Source organism: Eumetopias jubatus, unplaced genomic scaffold (assembly GCF_037043125.1).
Source record: "Eumetopias jubatus isolate StellerSeaLion01/CBP00866 unplaced genomic scaffold, mEumJub1_p1.0 scaffold_1, whole genome shotgun sequence".
NCBI lineage: Eukaryota > Metazoa > Chordata > Mammalia > Carnivora > Otariidae > Eumetopias > Eumetopias jubatus.
Window position 1 is genome coordinate 181,952,661 of NW_028274807.1, and position 21,043 is coordinate 181,973,703.

Below are 21,043 nucleotides of genomic sequence, written 5' to 3' on the forward strand. Positions count from 1 at the left end.
AGTATTTGACATTGTTTTACTCATTTGCATGTTATCTCCCTCAGCAGAAGGAAAGCTCTGTTAGAGCAATAGGTTATTTTCACTGCTACTCTGCACAACACCTAGAACAGTAGTTTGGCATATAGGGTACATGTGGTAACTGTTTGAATTAAATGATTTCTGTTTGTCCTGATCAGGAACTAAAAACTCATTTCAATATGTAGTCTCATTCATCTTTCTGTACTTTATAGCAAGGTTTGGTGTGCACTTTTGAGCCTCATGATTGAGAGCCTTGACAAGGAGTACAGAAGCAAAATTGGAAGTGAAGTCCAGCTTTTTTAAGGGGTACGGGATGAGAGGACTCTTTACCATTTTGGCTCTTATTGGGCACTATGTCTGATGCTCCTCACTGTGACTACCTATTCTTCCTTTCAGTACATCTTGCTCTAGGTGGTTCCCTGGAGAGCTTCCGGTTTAACCATCACGAAGTTGTCTCCTCCCTATTTCCCTTTCTCTGAAATTATATGTGATCATGTAGTCAGAATTAATGTTTTAAAATAGCTTTCCAAACTTTTGCACTTCTTCCTTTCATGTCTTAGATTATTTGGCTTTTTTCTGAAGTTTTTGAAACCTGCCTACACCTGAAGCCTTGGGGACACGTCTCTAAGTGCTCCCCCACACCCCAAGATAATATGGCTACTTTTTCCTGAAGTTTTTTGTTTTCTAAAATGAGCAATTCAAATACAGTTAGGGAATATTTATATTTTACTTTAAAAAAATGCTGTAAGGTAGGGCTTTATTCATTCCTAATCTCTGAATACTGATATATGGAAAACATGCAGTAGAAATAGAAGTACAGTTAATACAGTCCATGTTACATAGTGAAATGAGAAGATGAGGGGCAGTTTTTTGTTTCTTGTAAATTTAGGGGAATCAAATGGCTGAAACTAGTATATGAAGAAAAATTAGTTAACTCTTATTCTTTATACTTTATTCACACCTCACTGAGTGTAGTTCATATGCCATTCCTATCACTTACTAGATAGGTAACTGTGGATATTAATTTGTCTCAATTTCATTTTCCTTATCTTTAAAATCAGAGTAAGGAGACTTAATAAGGGTGTTATGAAAATTGTCCTATCTTACTTATTCTTCATACTGTGCCTGGAACATTCTAATTGTTAGCTATTATTATATTGTCTCATCTTTATTTGAAGCTTAGTGAAGAGTTTTCTTTGCTATTGTAACTTGTTCAAGATTCTGAACATAAAATGATGGGAATGTGAAAGAAGATCATTTCATTGTTAAACTTATTTTCTGACTTGAAAACCTGAAAAATCAAGTTGTGGAAAATGATATTTAATAATCAGATTTTCTAATTTAAGATACCTATTCTTTAAAAGAAATGACCATATTTTAATCAGTATATTTTTTTTCAGGAGTAGTGAAACGAATCATTCCTGCAGTAGCTTCTACAAATGCAGTCATTGCAGGTAAGGAAAAATGGCCACTACTTAACTTTGTTTTCTTTCCTTAATTTTTGATTCACTATCTAAACTGACATTTCTGCAGCTACTTGGTTTCAGAAAACTGGTGTTCTAGGAATTTGATATCTTCTTAGGTGGGTGGTGTAATTTTTAGGCTGTCCAAAAAAGAACAAGCAGTTGGATCTGTATATATTTTGTCTTACATTCTGTCATAAAGTGCACTGCATTAAGGGGACATTTTAGTATCTTTCCTTTTAATCAGGGTAACAGGTTGCTCGTTAATCTGAAGAAGAGGAAGGAAAGCATGTAATGCTACTCTCTTGCTTGGATTATACAAAACAAATATAAAATTTATTACTTTTTCATTTTTGAGAGTATATTCTTTATGTTTTTAATCAATTGCCTTATAAGTTTATCTATAACTAATTTTTAAAAAAACTTGAAATTTTAAATGTCTAATTTGCATTGAGCTGAAGCACCTTTATTTTCTCCCCTCTTCAGCTGTGTGTGCCACTGAGGTTTTTAAAATAGCCACAAGGTAATGGATTTCATTTTTTAATATGTATATAAATTGATGTTTTGACTTGGCTCAATTACATAAAGATGAACCATTTTTCTTTACAGTGCATATATTCCTCTTAATAATTACTTGGTATTCAATGATGTAGATGGACTGTACACATACACATTTGAAGCAGAGAGAAAGGTTAGTAATATTACACTAATGAAAATTTTTTGATCACGCATACTTAGATTTTTTTATATTCATTACAGGTTAGAAATATAAATGAAATTGCCCACAGCCTAAGTATTTTCTAACTTCCAGAACCTACTCACTGTGTATCTTTTGCACTATAGCCTGAAATAAATATTATGTAGCATAATAATTTAGGAGATTTTAAAACAAAAATTTGTTCATAGGAAATATGCATGATTATAAAACAATTTGATTCTCAGTTCATCATTATAGACTATTATTGGTTCATGTGCCACTATGATTTGTTGTGTTTTATATATGTAGGAAAACTGCCCAGCTTGTAGCCAGCTTCCTCAAAATATTCAGTTTTCTCCATCCGCTAAACTGCAGGAGGTTTTGGATTATTTAACCAATAGTGCTTCTCTGTAAGTGTTGTGGACTTTTGTTCTGTTGTAGAAATACTTCCGTGGGGGCGCCTGGGTGGCTCAGTCGTTAAGCGTCTGCCTTCGGCTCAGGTCATGATCCCAGGGTCCTGGGATCAAGCCCCACATCGGGCTCCCTGCTCAGCGGGAAGCCTGCTTCTCCCTCTTCCACTCCCCCTGCTTGTATTCCTGCTCTTGCTATCTCTCTCTGTCAAATAAATAAAATCTTTAAAAAAAAAAAAAAAGAAAGAAATACTTTTGTGATTTTAAAACTTTAAAAAAACAAGAATTGTTTTTAAAAAGTGATCTTTTTGTGTTTGTTTCCTCTCTCATTATTATATTTAGGCAGATGAAATCTCCAGCCATCACAGCCACATTAGAGGGAAAAAATAGAACACTTTACTTACAGGTAATCAGTGTTTGATTGTTTTTTGTTTTTTAGTTTGTTTGTTTTCCACAAAATTATAAGTTTAATTTCATTTAATGTGCTTTACATTAAAATAATTTTATTTTCTAGTCAGTAACCTCTATTGAAGAACGAACAAGGCCAAATCTCTCCAAGACGTTGAAAGGTATTTTAAATGAATATATTTGCTAGTCAATTTCTTCTTTTTTTTTTCCTCTTGGTAAAAGTAGTAAATGCTTATTCTAGGTTTAATGCCTTTAAATTGTAATTATATTTTTAGAATCAATAATAGAATTGTTCTTTTAGTAGAATATTAAAAAATCCCTAAGAAATCCAATATAATATTACCTTGATTAAAGAGAACTAGATTTTGCTGTTTATCTAGACATAAAACTTTATACGTATGCGTGTGTTGTGCGTTTTGTTGAGACTTTTTTGCTTGGGTTAATTACACTTTTTCTGTTTTAGAATTGGGACTCGTTGATGGGCAAGAACTGGCAGTTGCTGATGTCACCACACCACAGACTGTACTATTCAAACTTCATTTTACTTCTTAAGGAAAATAAACCTGCACATAATAGAAAACTCATGGAAATATATTACGTGGATGCTACAAAATTTAATGTCATTTTTAGCATTAGTGTTGCTGGAATTTGGCTTCTTTTATATAATGAACCACTCTTTTTTAAATTTGTAACTTCCCCTTGAAGACAGAATTTTGGGGTTGGTACTTGTAAGCATTTTCATTAATAATATGGGAAATGATGCCTGGAGAGAGAGAGAATGAGCAAATGTATTGCTTCTTTCAGAGGAGGAGGGACAAGCACTCTCTTGTGTCTGACTTTTGTTACTGTGGTCAAAGAATGCATTCCTCAGTTTTCATGTGAGCACCCACATAGAGAAAAGGTACCCCTTTAAAGAAAAAAAGAAAATTAAGTTTTAAATAACATTGAATATGACACCCTGACATCTAGAGCATATTGAACATAGCCTATTTCTTGCTTGATTTAATATTCATTTAATTGTGGTTGTCCAAATGAATATTAATTATTGCAAAGGTTACCTTGTCCATAATAATTTGTAAATGGTGTTATAGCTAAATACCTGTGCATGGAAATGGGAACTATTTTCATGTTTACTTGTGCCATAGAGGCCAATATGCACAATATTAAAGCCAAGATATGGATGTTTAGAAGAATTTAATGTTCAGGCAGTTATCACTGATGCTTTCACACTATTTATTAATAAAATCATATACTGTCAACTTTTCTCACTGAAATTTTTTAAAGTATATTAAGGATAGTAATAAGTAGTTTCATAGTAATATAGGAATAATTTTTAAATGTGTAGCAGGATTACTAATACAAAATTTTTATGGTACCTGAATTAATACTTTTACCACAATAAATATCTTCTGATTTAATTTGCTCAAACAATAATGTAATGAAGTGGAATCTTTTTGTATTATTAAAGTCTCTTAAAATGCCTTTTTCCCACTAAAAAAATAAGCCTTAAAAGAAAATTTTAGTGTAAGTTTTGAAAAATTAGTTTTAGTATCTCAGTGTGGGAAATTGCATTATGTATTTCAGTTTTTTACTTAGATGGCAATTTTCTACGCAAAAGCCTTGTGATTACATGCTACTGGGTTAAATTTTTATTTATTTTTCTTTCTAGCTCCAAACTGACAAATAATTTGTTTCATTATAAAGTCATATGAGATACATAGATATGCTTTATTTAAAAAGTTACAGATTCAGTTTAAGTTTTTTAATATAAAGCAACTAACATTTAGCAACTCCTTTATACAGGTGCTCTAATAATTCTCAAAGTAGCCTTGTGAGAAGGTGATAATATCTCCATCTGAGAGCTAAAAGGTTTTAGAAAGTTTAATCAGGGGCGCCTGGGTGGTTCAGTCGGTTGAGGGACCAAATTCTCGATTTCGGCTCAGTTCATGAACTCGGGGTCCTGGGATTGAGCCCTGTGTCTGGTTCCGCGCTCAGTGGGGAGTCTGCTTGAGGATTCTCTCTCTGTTCTCCTGCCCCTCCCCCTGCTATCTCTCTCTAAAATAAATAAATCTTAAAAAAAGTTTGCATCATTTACCCAAAACTGTACAATTAGAAATCTTGGAACAGGGATTCCAATCCCAATCTGCCCCAACCTCCTCCACAGTCTACTTATTTAAGCTGTAAGCCATTTAATATTTCATGGGTAATCTACTATTTGTGTAAATTACTAAATATTAAAGAGTATCAACATGCAGATTTTTTATTGGTTAGATGAAATTATTGGAAGGTTATAACTTCTCAAGGGTAGAATTTAAATCTGATTAAAACTTTAAAAAATAATTATTTTATGGCATAGTTGCTTACACTTGGGTAAAGTACTCAAATATAGGGGAGAGGCAAGTAATGTAAATAATCACAGCAGGGAGGTATAGTAAGAGGTTTAATAAGATTAGTGGGGTTTGTGGCAAATTGGAGTGAAAATTATTTGTCCAAAGGGGCAACGACCTCAGCTAACTCTTCCATGTTGGTATCCATGTATTTCAAAATCATCTGGAAATCTGTATTTTTGTATGGAATCCGATTTTAAATGTTGACAGAATTTTGCGTTTAAACTATGGAGTCCAAATCCCATAGCTACTGACCAGATTAGGAAGGCCAGCAATTTGATTTTTTCAAATAGCGAAATGTTTGAAGAGTGAATGCAGAAAAAGTTGTATTTTAAATAATGTGCACAACACACATTAATAGACAAATAGTTTTAGTGTTTCTCGGGTTTGTTTTAACCGGGGCCAAGACTGGCCCTGCATTGTGAAGAGCCTGTGCCTTCCGTACCCGCGTTCTAACCTTTAACAGCTTGTGAAAGACACGCCTTTTTACCTACGTCATCAGGTGGACTGGATCTGGCTACAATGTCCAGTATCCTTAGGCAAACCCAAACCCAGGGTTCCACCGTAAGGCCACGTTAACACAGGACTAATTAAATACTTGAGACAAATTGCTACTAGGCGAGAGCCAAACTTCCTTTGCAATTCTTGCTGGCTAGGCGCTAGCTTTTAGTACGTGAGCTATCTTCTAGGAAGGAACTCACGTGAAAACTAGTGCGTTTCCTACACAGACGACTCTACCTCTGCTAGTAGCCACAGAGCTTCTCTGGTGGCCAGGAATTTGCGCGCTATGCCTGGAATCAGCATCCCCAGCAATAATTCCGCGTTCTTCGTAACTAATGGCACACTTCGGGTCCCGGATGTGACGTCAACGTTCCTCCGGTTCTTCCGTCTATTGACGGAACTCTGGGCTCCCGGATTTGGTGGTTGTGTACGTGGAAGAAGCCAGCTCATGCGCAGTCCGGGCCTTTGGTCTCAGCTGTGCGGGCAGGGCTGAGGGTAACATCCCCGGCTCGGGGGAGACTGTCGGGGTCATGGCCAGCCGCTGACAGGGCCCGCCAAGTGAGGAAGGGGGCGAGGCCTTTCCTGTGCACCCTTCCCCGGGCCTGAGGCCGGTCGGCCTGGCCCTCGGTCTTCCCACTTGGTGCTGTCGCCGCGGCCGCCGGCTCAGGAGGGGAGATGAGTTGGTTCAACGCCTCCCAGCTCTCCAGCTTCGCGAAGCAGGCCCTGTCCCAGGCCCAGAAGTCCATCGACAGGGTCCTGGATATCCAGGAAGAAGAGCCGAGCGCCTGGGCCGAGACCATTCCGTACGGAGACCCGGGTAAGGGAGAGAGAGGAGCGGGGGGGGGGGGGGTCCCGGGGGTCCCTGTGCTCGCGGAGGCAAACAGGTGAAGAGGTGTAGACAGGGATCCTTCCCCGTTGACAGAGTTCTGAGCAAGTTCTGTCTCCCCAGCCCGTGCACAAATGCTTGTTTTCTCTAAGTGGGTCTTCGCGGTTTTCTTGAGGGAAATCCCAGGCCCGGGGTCCTCCGGGCCCGTAGCCCCGGGTGCGGGTCCTGCCGGCCTCGGAAAACCCGGTCGCGATTTGTCGGGCTCGTGCCCCGCCCTCCCTCGTCGTAGCTCGGAGCGCGAGCGTGCAGAAACTGGAATTGCTGCGCGCCCCGGACACTGTTTCGGAGCCAGCGTCTGAAGTCCCTTCACGGGGCCAGGAGGAACAGTCCCTAACACTTAATGAGCACTCCGTGCTTGGGAGCGCGGGATGTGCTTTTTTGTGGCTTTCTCATTTTCCAGACAGCTGCTCCAATTAGGTTCGTTACAGTCCGTGTGGCTGAGAAAGGTTGAGGAACTAACTTCCTCTAGGCTACACAGCAGGTGAGGGGCAGAATATGGTGGAGGTATCACCCGTGGAAGCCGGCCCAGGAGTTTCGGGTTTCATCACATTGTATTTCCAAAGAGCTGCGTCTCCCTTTGTCAGATTTCTTTTTTTTTTAAGATTTTATTTATTTATTTGAGAGAGAGAGAATGAGATAGAGAGCATGGGAGGCAAGAGGTTCAGAGGGAGAAGCGGACTCCCTGCTCAGCAGGGAGCCCGATGTGGGACTCGATCCCGGGACTCCAGGATCATGACCCGAGCCGAAGGCAGTCGATTAACCAACTGAGCCACCCAGGCGCCCCTCCCTTTGTCAGATTTCTTAAGCTGAATCTTTCAGGGCTCTTCAGTGGCTTTGGCTTTAAGTCTAAGGAACAGTTCAGCATTTTGGTGTGAGGGGTAAAAATTTGCATTGGGGTGGGGGTGGGGCCTCTGAACCTCTGTGAAAAAAATAAGTGTTGACTAATTTTTTCCGCTTTGTTTTTAATTTTACATCTTTGAAAAGTCAGGACCTAAGTTGGAGGTACCTCATTTTCAGATATTTTTGGCCTATGTCTGTATGTCATGATCTTACTACCTTATACAAGATGCTCTATGACCTTGTTGGAGTAGCTCAACTTCTTTTTTCACAGACACCCCACATTTTGAATCACTAAACTTTAGAAGAGACAATATAAACTTTAGATATAAGGATACTCATTTTATGAAATCTGGGGCTTGAATCCTCTATGATGTAGGAAAGATGTTAGGGTTCAAAGCCCACCGCCAAAAATTCTTGGTGGTTTTATTCAAGCACGGGGATAGGACCCATGGAGCTGCACTGGGGTCAGAAGGAGTGCCCATTTTATACTTTTTTTATACTTAGAAGTGGGGCCAGCTATTGTTAGGAAAAGGTCATTTATTACTGTTTAGTAAAAACTCAGTCATGAGACTCTTCGATATATATCGGTGGATCGTACCCTTGGAAGGATGATTGCCAGCATGTATCTTGGGGATAGAGATAAGGGAGATTTCCAAAGGAATTTTTATATGTTAAAGTAGACTTACAGGATCCTGGGGGGTCGGGCTAAGATTTTCTTTTGTGCTTAGCAAAGTATTAACATTGAGGCAGCTGAGTTCCTAAAGGAGTGTCACTCTGCCTGTTTCAAGGACTTGTCAGTGGGCTGCAAGTAGTAAGGAAATTTAATTTTTCTTTTGCCTTTGTTTCCCATATCAGTCTATATGATTCATTTTTTTCAAAATAGGTTATCCAGAATAGACTCACATTTAGTGAAATGCTGTGAATATTTATTGATCACCTATGTTTTACATTGCCTTACTCAAAGATGACCAGTGGATATCAGATGACCCCCTTGGAATTTATATAAAACATTCTTCAAGAGGCAAATTTAACTTCTGTCATTCATTAAGATGACCTACGAACTTAAACTAATTAGCACACTTAAGCTTGCTTGCTCATTTGCATCTTTACTTCTGGTTTTCTTCTTTTTTTCATTGTTTTCATATACTGAACCAATGGGTGTAAAACTGTGTCCCCAAATTGAAGTTTCCTACTATTATAGGATAGACTTTAATTTAGGACATAATAGTTTTTAGGAGCTTTTCGGTGTTTGTTCTCTCCCCACCAACTTCTAATTGTGCAGAATTTGTGATAATTCTGCTCAGCCACTTTTGAATTTAGAAAAAGTCAGAGGATAGACTTTAATTTAGGACATAATAGTTTTTAGGAGCTTTTCGGTGTTTGTTCTCTCCCCACCAACTTCTAATTGTGCAGAATTTGTGGTAATTCTGCTCAGCCACTTTTGAATTTAGAAAAAGAACATTTTTTTTAGAAGAAATGCTTTAAACATTTCAGTAAATATCTCATTTTTTGTTTATCATTGGGTTTTTTAGTAGCATGTATTTCTGTGACTGCATTATCTTTTTTTACCCAGAATTTTCTTCTTAGTGTTTTTAAAAAGAAGACCTAGTGTGAACTACCATCTGTATAAAAAAAAAAAAAATACTTCTTAAAAAAATGCACATCTTTGAAAGTCGTATGTTTTTTTTTTTTTTAGGTTTTATTTTATTTATTATTTTTTTAAAATAGGCTCCATGCTGGGCATGGAGCCCAATGTGGGGCTGGAACTCAGGCCAGTGAGATCAAGAACTGAGCTGAGATCAAGAGTTGGAAGCTTAACCGACTGAGCCACCAAGGCACCCCTTTTAGATTTTGTTTATAAGTAATCTCTACACCCAGTGTGGGGCTTGAATCCCCAACCCTGAGACTGAGGTATATGCTCCACTGACTGAGCCAGCCCGCTGCCCCTGAAATTCATACCTTCTAAATTCCTCCTAAATTTGGAATTTAGGAAGGGAACAAAACTTTCTCATAGAGTGGGTTTGGAGAGTGACACTTGGAGAATGAGTTTGTCATTAAGTAGATAAAAAATGAATTTGTTTTCTGGAAGGTACTGTTCCCATCAGTTTACTTTGATCTTTGGAAAAGAACATTTGTCATCAGTATGTTGGGTTTAATTTTTGAATGTTACCCTCTGTCCAACTCATAACCATGTTTTATTACTGATATTAGAAGAATAAAATTAATATGGAACTAACTGAATTGAAGGTAGGGTCAATTTGCTATGATTACTCATGCATGACCTGTAAATGAGGGTACTGCCTGTTTTTGTGAGATGCATCATGTGTGTCTTAGACTTAGCATGAGTTATATAACATATACTGGTACTCTCTTAATTTGTTGTTTAATAGAATAAGATACTTGCTTCTGGTAGGCCTGTCCCATTTTGGTCTCTGATCTTTACTCCTAGTTCCTTTAGGGCAGATCCAAACCAGTTTTCCTCTTTAAGGCCCAAAGTTCAATAATGAACTAATTAATTATACACTAAGCAGGGATCTTAACAGGTCCAAATTATAGGTTATGTTCCATAAGTTTCCTTTTTTTAAAACTTTATATTGACTTATATATAATGATTATAATATTAACGTAAAATACATATAACTTATTCTGTTCTCTCTTTTAATAATATATATATTATTATTATTACTATTTTTTTTTTTTTTTTTGGTCAAAGGAATAAGTACCCCTGTCAGTGGAGGATGGGATTCTTCAACCTGGGGGTTAAAATCAAACACTGAACCTCAGAGTCAGCCAGTAGCCTCTCCTAAAGCAATTACAAAGCCAGTTCGGAGAACTGTGGTAGATGAATCTGAAAATTTCTTCAGTGCCTTTCTCTCTCCAACGGATGTCCAGACCATTCAGAAGAGTCCAGTGGTATCAAAACCACCAGCTAAATCACAACGACCAGAAGAAGAAGTGAAAAGCACTTTACAGGAATCCTTGCACACTGGACAGTCAAGAACACCTGAAACAACTGAGTCAAAAGTAAAAGACTCTACTCCAGGAGAAACTCTCGCTGTAGATACTCTGTCACCTAAAACTGAGGGCAAACATGAAGAAACTGTTAATAAAGAACCTCATATGAAGGTGTCAACTGTACATTTGAAAGTGTCTGAAAATGTAATTAATGTGAAAACAACTAGAGAAAACATATCTAATATGTCTACGGCAGACACAAAGGACGTGGCTTTGGAACCTAAGGAACAAAAACATGAAGACCGACAGAGTAATACACCTTCTCCTCCTGTTAGTACCTTCTCGTCTGGTACTTCTACCACCAGTGACATTGAAGTTTTAGATCATGAAAGTGTAATAAGTGAGAGCTCAGCAAGTTCGAGACAAGAGACTACAGATTCCAAATCAAGTCTTCACTTGATGCAGACATCTTTCCAGCTTCTCTCAGCATCTGCTTGTCCTGAATATAATCGTTTAGATGATTTCCAAAAACTCACCGAGAGTTGCTGCTCTTCTGATGCTTTTGAAAGAATAGACTCATTTAGTGTACAGTCATTGGATAGCCGTAGTGTAAGTGAAATCAATTCAGATGATGAACTGTCAGGCAAGGGATATGCTTTAGTACCTATTGTAGTTAATCCTTCAACTCCAAAAACTAAAATAAATGAATCTGTTGAAGGAAAATCTGAAGAAGAAGTGAATGAAACATTAATTGTACCCACAGAGGAAACGGAACTGGAAGAAAGTGGACGAAGTGCGACACCTGTTAATTGTGACCAGCCTGATATTTTGGTTTCTGTTACACCAATAAATGAAGGACATACTGTCTTAGACAAGGTGGCTGAGCAGTGCGAAGCTGCTGAAAGTAAGCCAGAAGCATATTCTGAGAAGGAAGATGTTTGCAAGGTAACTGTAGAAACTGGAAGGGGATTTGGGAATATGCTTTCCAGAGATTAAATCATTGTTTATTTTTAACATTCAGTATTGTATAATGATTTGTACTGATTAAAAAAGACAGGCATTTTGACATTTAAGTGTGGCATTAAGGATTTTAAAATTGATTTATTGATGCTAAATTATTTGAAATTTCTCTTGAGACAACTATGATAACATAAATGGATGTTTCAATATAACTAAGCATAAAAAGGTTTCCATCTTGCGCCATTACTGTTGAGTCCTTTCACCTTACAATTCTTGTATGCTGTGCTCATTAATTTGTCATTTTGCAAAGGATTGTCTTAAGGTAACATATATCTTCAAATCCTTTGTAGGTAAAGGTGCTGAAATGAATTTAAATACATGGTTTTTCTTACATCGAAAAATTTTCGCCTGTTCACATTATTTGTAGCAGATCTTAAATGAAAAATGTAGTCTTTAATTAATTATTGAGGTGTTTCTGTTGTTATTAATTACTTGTTTGTTTTCTCTTTTATGTTATTTTGATGTTTCCCTGATAGCTATCTTACATGAATAAGAATGGGAGATGTCAAAGGAACAATGGTATTGCTTAGGAATGACAAATTGCTTCTACCTAATACATATAAAAGGAAAGTGGTATAAATTCTTTAACATTAAGTCACAGTTTTGGTTTCTCCTATGATTTTTAGATATAGAAATTGAGTTGGATTTGGCATCTTTAATAGACTCCTCTGAGATATAGGATGTCTTGAAGAAATGTCCTGTAAGTGCCATGTATTGAATTATTTAATGTAAAAAAAAGTGCCAGATTCTGTTACCTAGGTTTAATATTATTCACAAATGAAATGCCATGCTCTAGCTCTAATAGCAGTTTGAATTCCTGAAATCAACACTATTTAGTATCAGTAAGATATTTTTGAGCTACTTTCAGAAGGTAAGTGATTTCTAAATTAACCTAGACCTCAATCAGGTAAGACTTTTTTTTAGTGCGTAAAAGCATCATTCCTCCCCTCATAGACAGGTTTATCATTACTTCAGCAAGACCGAAGGAGTAAGATATTCTAACCATTCCTTTTTGTTTAGCTTTATACTGATATATTCTGGAGATTTTAAAGTTACATGCCTATAGATTTTCTAAAATTGCTTTTATTTTTTAAATGCAAAGTATCACACTAAAAAAAGTTACACGTTACATATTTGAATTAAAGAATAAAATCGAATAACAGACACTTGTATATCTGCTACCCAGCTAAGATACAGAATATTACTAGAGGCTTTAAAGCCCTTCTTTGGTCTTTATTTTCTCTAGCTCCCCTCCTCTTTTGGTGGATGTGCACACCTTTCCTAGATTTTTGCTGTAACAAACTTGTAAATATTCTTGTATATATATGCAGAAGTTTTCTCCTCTAAAGTATATCTAAAAGAATTTTCTACATTAAAGGGTGTGTAGATCTTCAACTAGATGTTGTCTAATTGTTTTCCAAAGTGGTTTACTAATTTATACTCCTACCGGCTATGTGGTTGTACTAATTTATACTCTCCTACCAGCTATGTATGAGTTCTTGTTGTTCTGAATCCACTGTGTTCTCGGTATTGTTTTAAATTCTTTTTATGAGATAATGCTGTTTTATTTATTAGAGTGATTAGTCTACCTTTACAACTCATCACCTGCATGTAGAAATGGTTTTTTAAGGTTAAATGCATGACTTTTGTGTATTCTCCTTATTCAGAGACTTGAATTTCTGAATGAGAAATTGGATAAAAGGGAGGCTCAGTTATTATCTCTTAGTAAAGAAAAAGCACTTCTAGAAGAAGCCTATGATAATCTGAAAGAGTAAGTATTTTACAAATGTGAATAATTTTGTATGTTTTATAGAGGCCCAAATACTTGGTTATTATTTAAGAATGTTTTTTAAACTAAAATGTTTAGAATTTAACTTGTGTATAATTATTGAAAATGGAATAGTGGGACATCTGGGTGGCTCAGTCAGTTAACTGTCTGCCTTGGCTCAGATCATGATTCCAGGGTCCTAGGATCAAGTCCCACATCGGGCTTCTTGCTCACCCGGGAGGCTGTTTCTCCCCCTGCCTGCCGCTATTCCTGCTTGTTCTCTCTCCTTCTCTCTGACAAATAAATAAATAAAGTCTCAAAAAAAAGAAAGAAAGAAGATGGAATAGTTTTTCAATTCTCACCGTAGAGATTTCTTTTCTCCTCAGATTATCTTTACCATATTACCTTTGGCATTGAAGAGAAGTATTTTGCAAAAAAACCCAAAAAACCATTTTCCCTTTTAGTATGAGATTTAAAACGTGTATTTAAAGAAAACTATGATATTAAAAGAGACACTGAATATTTGTTTGCTTTAAGGGGTGATTAGTAAAATATAACAGATTCAAAAATGAAAAATTTTGTTTACCATTGTCTTACTTTTACACATCAAATATTGGTGACATTTTCATTTTCTAGTGGGTTTTCATTTAGGTGCTTTAAAATAAATTAAGCAGGTAATTTTTCTCTTAAAAGTTAACAGGCCTAAAACTAAATGTTTTAGTAAGGTATATGTTGAAGACAATATTATTTTCCTTTTGCAAACTGCACTCATCTTGTTACCTTAGGAATATGTAAACAAGTATCTCTGTCTCTGTTGTTTTTTAATTTAGTGAAATGTTTAGAGTGAAAGAAGAAAGCAGCAGCATTTCTTCTTTGAAAGATGAATTTACTCAAAGAATTGCAGAAGCAGAAAAGAAAGTTCAGCTAGCCTGCAAAGAGAGAGATGCTGCTAAAAAGGTAATGAAAGTTAAAAATAATATTAATTAAATTCTATACAGACATGGATTTTTGAGGGATGCATTCATAATATTTTGGTATGGAAAAAAAGAGAAGTAAGATTAAAGGATACCATATAGTATATTAACACTTAAATTGTAGATTTTTTAGTATCTTTAGACTTACAGATTTTTGATACTAGAAGAATCTAAGCCAGTATTTGTATAATTTATCTATAAGTCCTTGCAAGATACATAGCTAGGATCATTAGAATAATTTTTATAAATGATAATTTCATTAAATAACAAATCTAAAAGGCACTGTGTAAATTAAAAAAATATATCCTTACTCTCTTTTGTTACTGTTTAACCACTTCAAACATATATGTTCTTCTTCAAGTCAAAGTAATTTTAAAATAAAAGAATTGTAAGGGTTAGTGACTCTTGTGAGGCATAATATTGATTTATTCTAATACAGGATTTCTCCTGGGCACTATTCACATTTTGGGCTGGATAATTTTATGCTGTATGAGACTTTTCTGTGCATTGTAGGGTGTTTACCAGCATCCAGGCCTGTACCTACAAGACACCAGTGTCACCCTCACCTCCCCCTCTCCCAGTGCACATCCATCACCCCCTTCCACGAGTTTAGATAATTGAAAATGTTGGCAGACTTTGCCAAATGTCCTCTTGAGAGCATAGTCACTCTTGGTTGGGAACCATTGTTCTAATTCTTAAAATTTGTATCAGTTGGCTATTTCAGAAATTGGTAACCAGCTAAGGTTAGTAATTATTTCTTCTATCCCAACTATTAGTAATAACCTTTCTCATCATTTGCTCTTCTCAGTTAAGTTGCTTTCCTTCTTCTCGACCAGTGTTAATATTTATATTTTTTTCTTTGTATACTTTTACAGAAGAGAAATAAGTCATAGACTTCCTTCTGCTTAGGTTGCTTTAATTAGCTAGCTCATTTCAGATACTGACAATAACCTGAAACTACCTAACCAACTTACCTCTTCTTGTCCCTATAGTATTCCATCTAGACCAGTCTAATTGAGAAATTAGATTTTAAGTAATGCTTGTTTCCTGTAATATACGTTGAATTGTAGATCCAAAATAGACCCAAACCATTGACTACAGGTGGGAAAAGCTTGGGCCCTAAGTTTTAACAGGTTTTTTTGTGTACTGCTATATATGAACCCCCCTACTTAGGATCTGTAGGAAATTCAAGGTGAATTGAATTACCTTAAGTAAAGAGTTTGCTTATCTAATGATGGAAAACAGATCATGTCTACACCTGTGTAGTACTAGGCAGAATGAAATAAGTTACAGATAAAGATGAATAAGCAGTTTGGAATGGTATCACAGAGGATGAATTCTGACTAGGGAATTGAGGAAAGTTTCATGGAAGGCAGGATTGGGTCTTTCTTATTGGGCCTTGATGGATTAATCAAATTTTGACAGCTGGAAAATGCACAGCAGTGTTGTGGATGGTTCAGAGCATGGGCTTTGTGGACTCATAAACCTGGTTTCAACTCTACCACTTAATAGCTCTCTGACCTTCAAAATTTATTCAATCTTGCAGTGTCTTAGTTTTCTTATTTGTGTAGTTGAATAAAGGACCTCCCTCATAGAATTGTTGTGAGGATAAAATGATAATAGATACAAAGCATGGTTTAATACCTAATGCTAGTTGTTTTTAGCTGGTGTTTGGTTTCAGATCATTGCTTAAAACCCAATTTTAAATCATAGAACACTTTTCACATCTCCATTTGTGGTTTTAAGAGATAAACTGTCTTGACATGTCTGTGCTGAATCTCTGCTTTATTAAAGTAGATTGAACCTTATATAATTATGTTTTCCCTCATTTTACAATGCACTAGCAAGTGCAAGTTTTAGATGAGGAAAAGAAATACAGTGCAAAATGGAGACATATGTTGTTCTAAATATAATGTTTAACCTGAAAATATGTGTATAGAGATACTCAAGAAAGATATTGAAAGTTAACTTACTCTCATTTGCATTTCCATATTAAAACCTGTTTATATCTGAATTCAGGTTTTCTATGTTGTTTCAAAGCTATTTACATAGTTAACTGAGGTAATAAACTCACTTTAACAGAATAAAATTTACAGAACTTTATCGAGAATTTCATTATTGATGACTTCTTTGAATATGGAAAAAATTGAAAAATATGCCCAGAGTGAAAGTAATTCTTTATGCTATTCACATTCCTTTTTTTTTAATTAGGAAATTAAAAGTATAAAGGAAGAACTTGCTACTAGATTAAATAGTAGTGAGACTTCAGACCTTTTGAAAGAGAAAGAAGAGCAGATCCGAGGGTTAATGGAAGAAGGTGCGTAAAGTATTTAGTTAACTGTGAAAAATACTGTAACAGGAGAAATGCTCGCCACATGATTAGCTGCTACTTCCCAATAAGAAATAATTGGAAGCAAGAAAGATTTGTGCTTAAACCTCAGAAATGACAGGTGACAATTTAGCGAAGAATGGGGAGCAATATGTATAGAGGCAGTGATGCATGTATGTAGCCTTTTGTTTCTAGGGAGGTAAAAAAAAAAATAACTTGCTGAAAAATAAATGTTTGTGCTTTCATAAAAAAGCTTTTTAGCAGGTTTTAGAGCCTGTCATGTAACCCAAGATATTTGAAGGTTATAATCCTGGAATTTATATAGTATCTGAATCTCTAGCTTGGGTACTATGTGGTATCATCATATTGTTTGGTCGACTGATAGTGAACTTTTCATTATATTCTTGTTTTAATTTTTCAGTTATTTAGCTCTCTATGAAAAGACTTAAAATTAGCAAGGTTATAGAATTAAATATCCTTCCTGAGATAAATTATAAATAGACACTGGATTAATTTATGTATTATCATAGGAGAGAAGGTAGTTTTGGAAAAGGTGATTAAATGAATTTTTCTTTTCCTCTTAATTAAGGTTTTTCTAGTCTAAGAATAACACTTACTACTTGCAGAAATTTTTTAAGTTTTAGGAGATGTAGGAAGAAAAAAGAAATCAATTTGGTTTTATAAGGAACTATCAATTTCTTCTAGTTCTTTTAATGTTTTTAATACATTGTTAAACATAATTAAGATCATGTATTTAATCTGTAATCTTTTACATTTTCGTAGTTCTTTTACATTTCCCTATGCTATTAAATGCTTTGCTAGCATTATTAATGGCTGTATTAAAGTGCATTATATGGCTATATATACCGTAATTTATTTTACTATTTTCCTAATGTTGTACATTTATTTCTAAAATGTTAATATTACAAATAGTGGTGGGATGAGAATTTCAAATCATTGAACTAAAGAGAATTTCCAGAGTAAGTGTTTGAAAAGAATTGGAAACAATCACTGTATTTGAAAAAGTTAGTTTTACCCAATCTTTCTTTTTCATTTATTCAGCTAATATTTAACAGTTAGTGTGTCAGATACTGTGCTTGATACAGTAATACATATGACACACTCCCTGTCTTTTAGGAACTTACAGTTTAATGAGAGGGAAATATAAGTACACAGATAATTATAAAGCACAGTCTAAGCACTGCAATAGAAGAATGAAGGGAGAAATGATAAAACACATAATCATTATCTCAAGACATGTTAAGGTCATGAACTGCCTGTGTTACAACACTAGAAACTGAGGAGAAGACTGTGTGCATGGATTCATAATTTTAAAAAAATTTAAAATAATTATATCAGGTGTCACTATTTTGGTATTTATTAATTTAGGTAGGAGGTGGGTTGATGTTCTCTTTTGCTTAATGAACTTTATACTGAAAATGGAATGATTTCATATGGGATTATTTACTTACTGCTTCTGTATCCCCAGAAGTATTTTTTTTTAAAGATTTTATTGGTTTGTTAGCACACAAGCTAGGGGGAGCAGAAGGGGAGAGAAGCAGACTCCCCCGCTGAGTGGGAAGCCCCATGTGGGGCGTGATGCGGGGCTCCATTCCAGGACCCTGAGATCATGACCTGAGCCGAAGGCAGATGCTTAACTGACTGAGCCACCCACGTGCCTCTCCCCCAGAAATATTTTTAAATTCACAGCCGAAAATCTGAAAGACTAACAGCTGAAAGTACACTACAATGAATAGCTGATTACTTTATTACCTCGCTTCACCAATTATTAACATCTAGGCACACCTGCTTCATATCTTTTTGCACATACATGCAGTTCCCTTTTGCCAAACCATTTGAATGTAGGTGACAGAAATAACATTCCACTCCTAAATTCCACTCCTAAATTTTTTTCCAGCTTTATTGAGGTATAACTGAGTAGTAAAAATTGTATATATTTTTGATACACATATACATTGTGAAATGATTACCACAGTCAAGCTAATTAATATATCAATCACCTCATGTAGTTAACATCTGTTTATGTAACGAGAACACCTAAGATCAATTCTCTTAGCAAATTTCAAGTGTATAATATAGTATTATTAACTGTAGTCACCATTCTGTACATTAGATCTGCAGAACTTATTCACCTGCATAACTGAAACTTAGTACCCTTTGACCAATATCTCCACATTTCCCCCATCCCTGGTAACCAGCATTCTACTCTCTGCTTTTGTGAGTTCAACTTTTTTGTATTCCACATATAAGTAAGATCATGCAGTATCTGAGTCTGACTTATTTCAGCCTCCAGTTTCATCCACATAATCACAAATGGCAGGGTTTTCTTCTTTTTCAAGGCTAAATAATATTACTTTGTATACACACATGCCGCTTTTTTATTTTTTAGAATATTTAATGAATTGGGAAAATATAATTTTAGATAGCAAAAACAAGTTACACATTTGTATATACTTTTATTCAAGTATAATTACATATAATGTTATATTAGTTTCAGGTGTACAACATAGTGATTCAACAATTCTGTACATTACTCAGTGCTCACCATAAATACAATCACCATCTGTCACTATGTAACATTACTATGATATTATTGACTATATTCACTGTACTGTAATTTTTATTTCTCTGACTTATTTTGTAACTAAAAGTTTGTACCTCTTAATCCCTTTCACCTATTTCAGTCTTCCACCCCCACTTCCCCTTTGGCAACCATCATGTTTTTTTCTCTTTTTGAGTGTTTCCTGTTTGCTTGCTTGTTTGAGTTTTTTTTGTTTTGTTTTAGATTCTGCATATAACTGGGACGCCTGGGTGGCTCAGTTGGTTAAGCGACTGCCTTCGGCTCAGGTCATGATCCTGGAGTCCTGGGATCGAGTCCCACATCGGGCTCCCTGCTCAGCAGGGAGTCTGCTTCTCCCTCTGACCCTCTTCCCTCTCATGTGCTCGCTATCTCTCATTCTCTCTCTCAAATAAATGAATAAAATCTTTAAAAAAAAAAAAAGATTCTGCATATAACTGAAATCATATGGTATGATCCTTTTAATGTATTGTTAAATTCAGTTTGCTAATATTTTGTTGAGGATTTTTACATCTGTGTTGTCAAGGTATTGGCCTATAGTTTAGTTTTGTGTTGTGTGGCTTTGGTTTTGGTATCAGGATAATGCTGGCCTCATAGAATAAATTTGAAGAATAGATATTAATTCTTCTTTAAATGGTACAATTCCCCTGTGAAGACCTCCTGGTCTTTTGAGAGGAGTCTTTTGATTACCAATTCAATTTTGTTACTAGCAGTGGCCTGTTCAAATTTGCTTGTTCTTTCTGATTCAATTTTGGGAGATTTTATGTTTCCAGGAATTTATCTGTTTTTTTCTAGGTTGTCCAGTTTGTTGGCATATGTAATCTTCATAGTATTCTCTTACAATTCTTTTTATTTCTGTGCACAACACATTGTCTTTCTTTATCCATTGATGGACACTTAGGTTGTTTCCATAACTTGGTATTGTGAATAATGCTGTGGAGTGCACATATTTTTGAGATACTGATTTTATTTCCTTTGGATATATATCTAGAAGTGGGATTGTTGTATCATATAGTAGTTCTATTTTTAATTTTTTGAGTAATCTCCAAGTTGTTTTCCAAAGTGTCTGTACCAATTTATATTCTTGCCAATAGTATACCAAGGTTCCTTTTTCTCCATATCCTTGCCAAGTCTTACGATTTGTCTTGTTGATAATAGGTATCCTAATAGGTGTGAGGTGTAGTTTTAATTTGTATTTCCCTCATGATTAGTGATGTTGAGCACCTTTTCGTATACCTGTTGGCCATTCACATGTCTTCTTTTGAGAAAAGTCTGTTCATGTTTTTTGCCCATTTCTTAATTGGCTTATTTGTTTTTTGCTGTTGAGTTGTGTGGGTTCTTTGTATATTTTGGATATTAATCCCCTATCAGAAGTATGGCTTGCAAATATTTTTCTCCATTCTGCAGACTATCTCTTCAGTCTATTGATTGTTTGCTGTGCAGTATTTTTTTAGTTTGATGCAATCCCAGTTGTCTATTTTTGTTTTTGTAGCTTATGCTTTTGGGATCATACCCAAAAAACTCATTGCCACGACCAGTGTCAGAAGGTTTTTTCCCTGTGTTTTCTCCTAGTAATTTTACAGTTTCAGGTATGTTAAGTCTTAAATCTATTTTGAGTTGACTTTTGTATTTGGTGTGTGATAGGGTCCAGTTTTCTTCTGCATATGATGATCCAGTTTTCCCATTACTATTTATTGATGAGACTGTCCTTTCCCCATTATGTGTTCTTGGCATCTTTGTTGAAGATTAGTTGGCTGTAAATGTATTTCTAAATTTTGCGTGGATTTT

General features: G+C 35.6%; 2 protein-coding genes across 7 annotated transcripts in view; both read left to right on the forward strand.

The window, feature by feature from the left end:
• The window catches only part of UBA3 (ubiquitin like modifier activating enzyme 3), a 29,201-nt gene extending 24,946 nt beyond the window's left edge, over positions 1 to 4,255 (forward strand). For 4 of the 5 annotated variants that reach the window (XM_028110340.2, XM_028110341.2, XM_028110339.2 and 1 more), the window contains 7 exons: positions 1,419 to 1,472; positions 1,968 to 2,004; positions 2,091 to 2,172; positions 2,488 to 2,588; positions 2,931 to 2,994; positions 3,103 to 3,157; positions 3,460 to 4,255. In XM_028110340.2, the coding sequence (XP_027966141.1) occupies positions 1,419 to 1,472; positions 1,968 to 2,004; positions 2,091 to 2,172; positions 2,488 to 2,588; positions 2,931 to 2,994; positions 3,103 to 3,157; positions 3,460 to 3,548 (482 nt within the window). In that variant the 3' untranslated portion in view covers positions 3,549 to 4,255. Of the gene's footprint in view, positions 1 to 1,418; positions 1,473 to 1,967; positions 2,005 to 2,090; positions 2,173 to 2,487; positions 2,589 to 2,930; positions 2,995 to 3,102; positions 3,158 to 3,459 lie in introns of those variants that run through there. The other variant, XM_088027621.1, reaches the window with a different exon arrangement.
• A 2,068-nt stretch (positions 4,256 to 6,323) lies between these two features.
• The window catches only part of TMF1 (TATA element modulatory factor 1), a 32,812-nt gene continuing 18,092 nt past the window's right edge, over positions 6,324 to 21,043 (forward strand). For both annotated transcript variants that reach the window (XM_028110420.2, XM_028110421.2), the window contains exons 1-5: positions 6,324 to 6,701; positions 10,324 to 11,510; positions 13,253 to 13,356; positions 14,184 to 14,310; positions 16,539 to 16,644. In XM_028110420.2, coding sequence (XP_027966221.1) covers positions 6,560 to 6,701; positions 10,324 to 11,510; positions 13,253 to 13,356; positions 14,184 to 14,310; positions 16,539 to 16,644 — 1,666 coding nt within the window. In that variant the 5' untranslated portion in view covers positions 6,324 to 6,559. The remainder of the gene's footprint in view (positions 6,702 to 10,323; positions 11,511 to 13,252; positions 13,357 to 14,183; positions 14,311 to 16,538; positions 16,645 to 21,043) is intronic.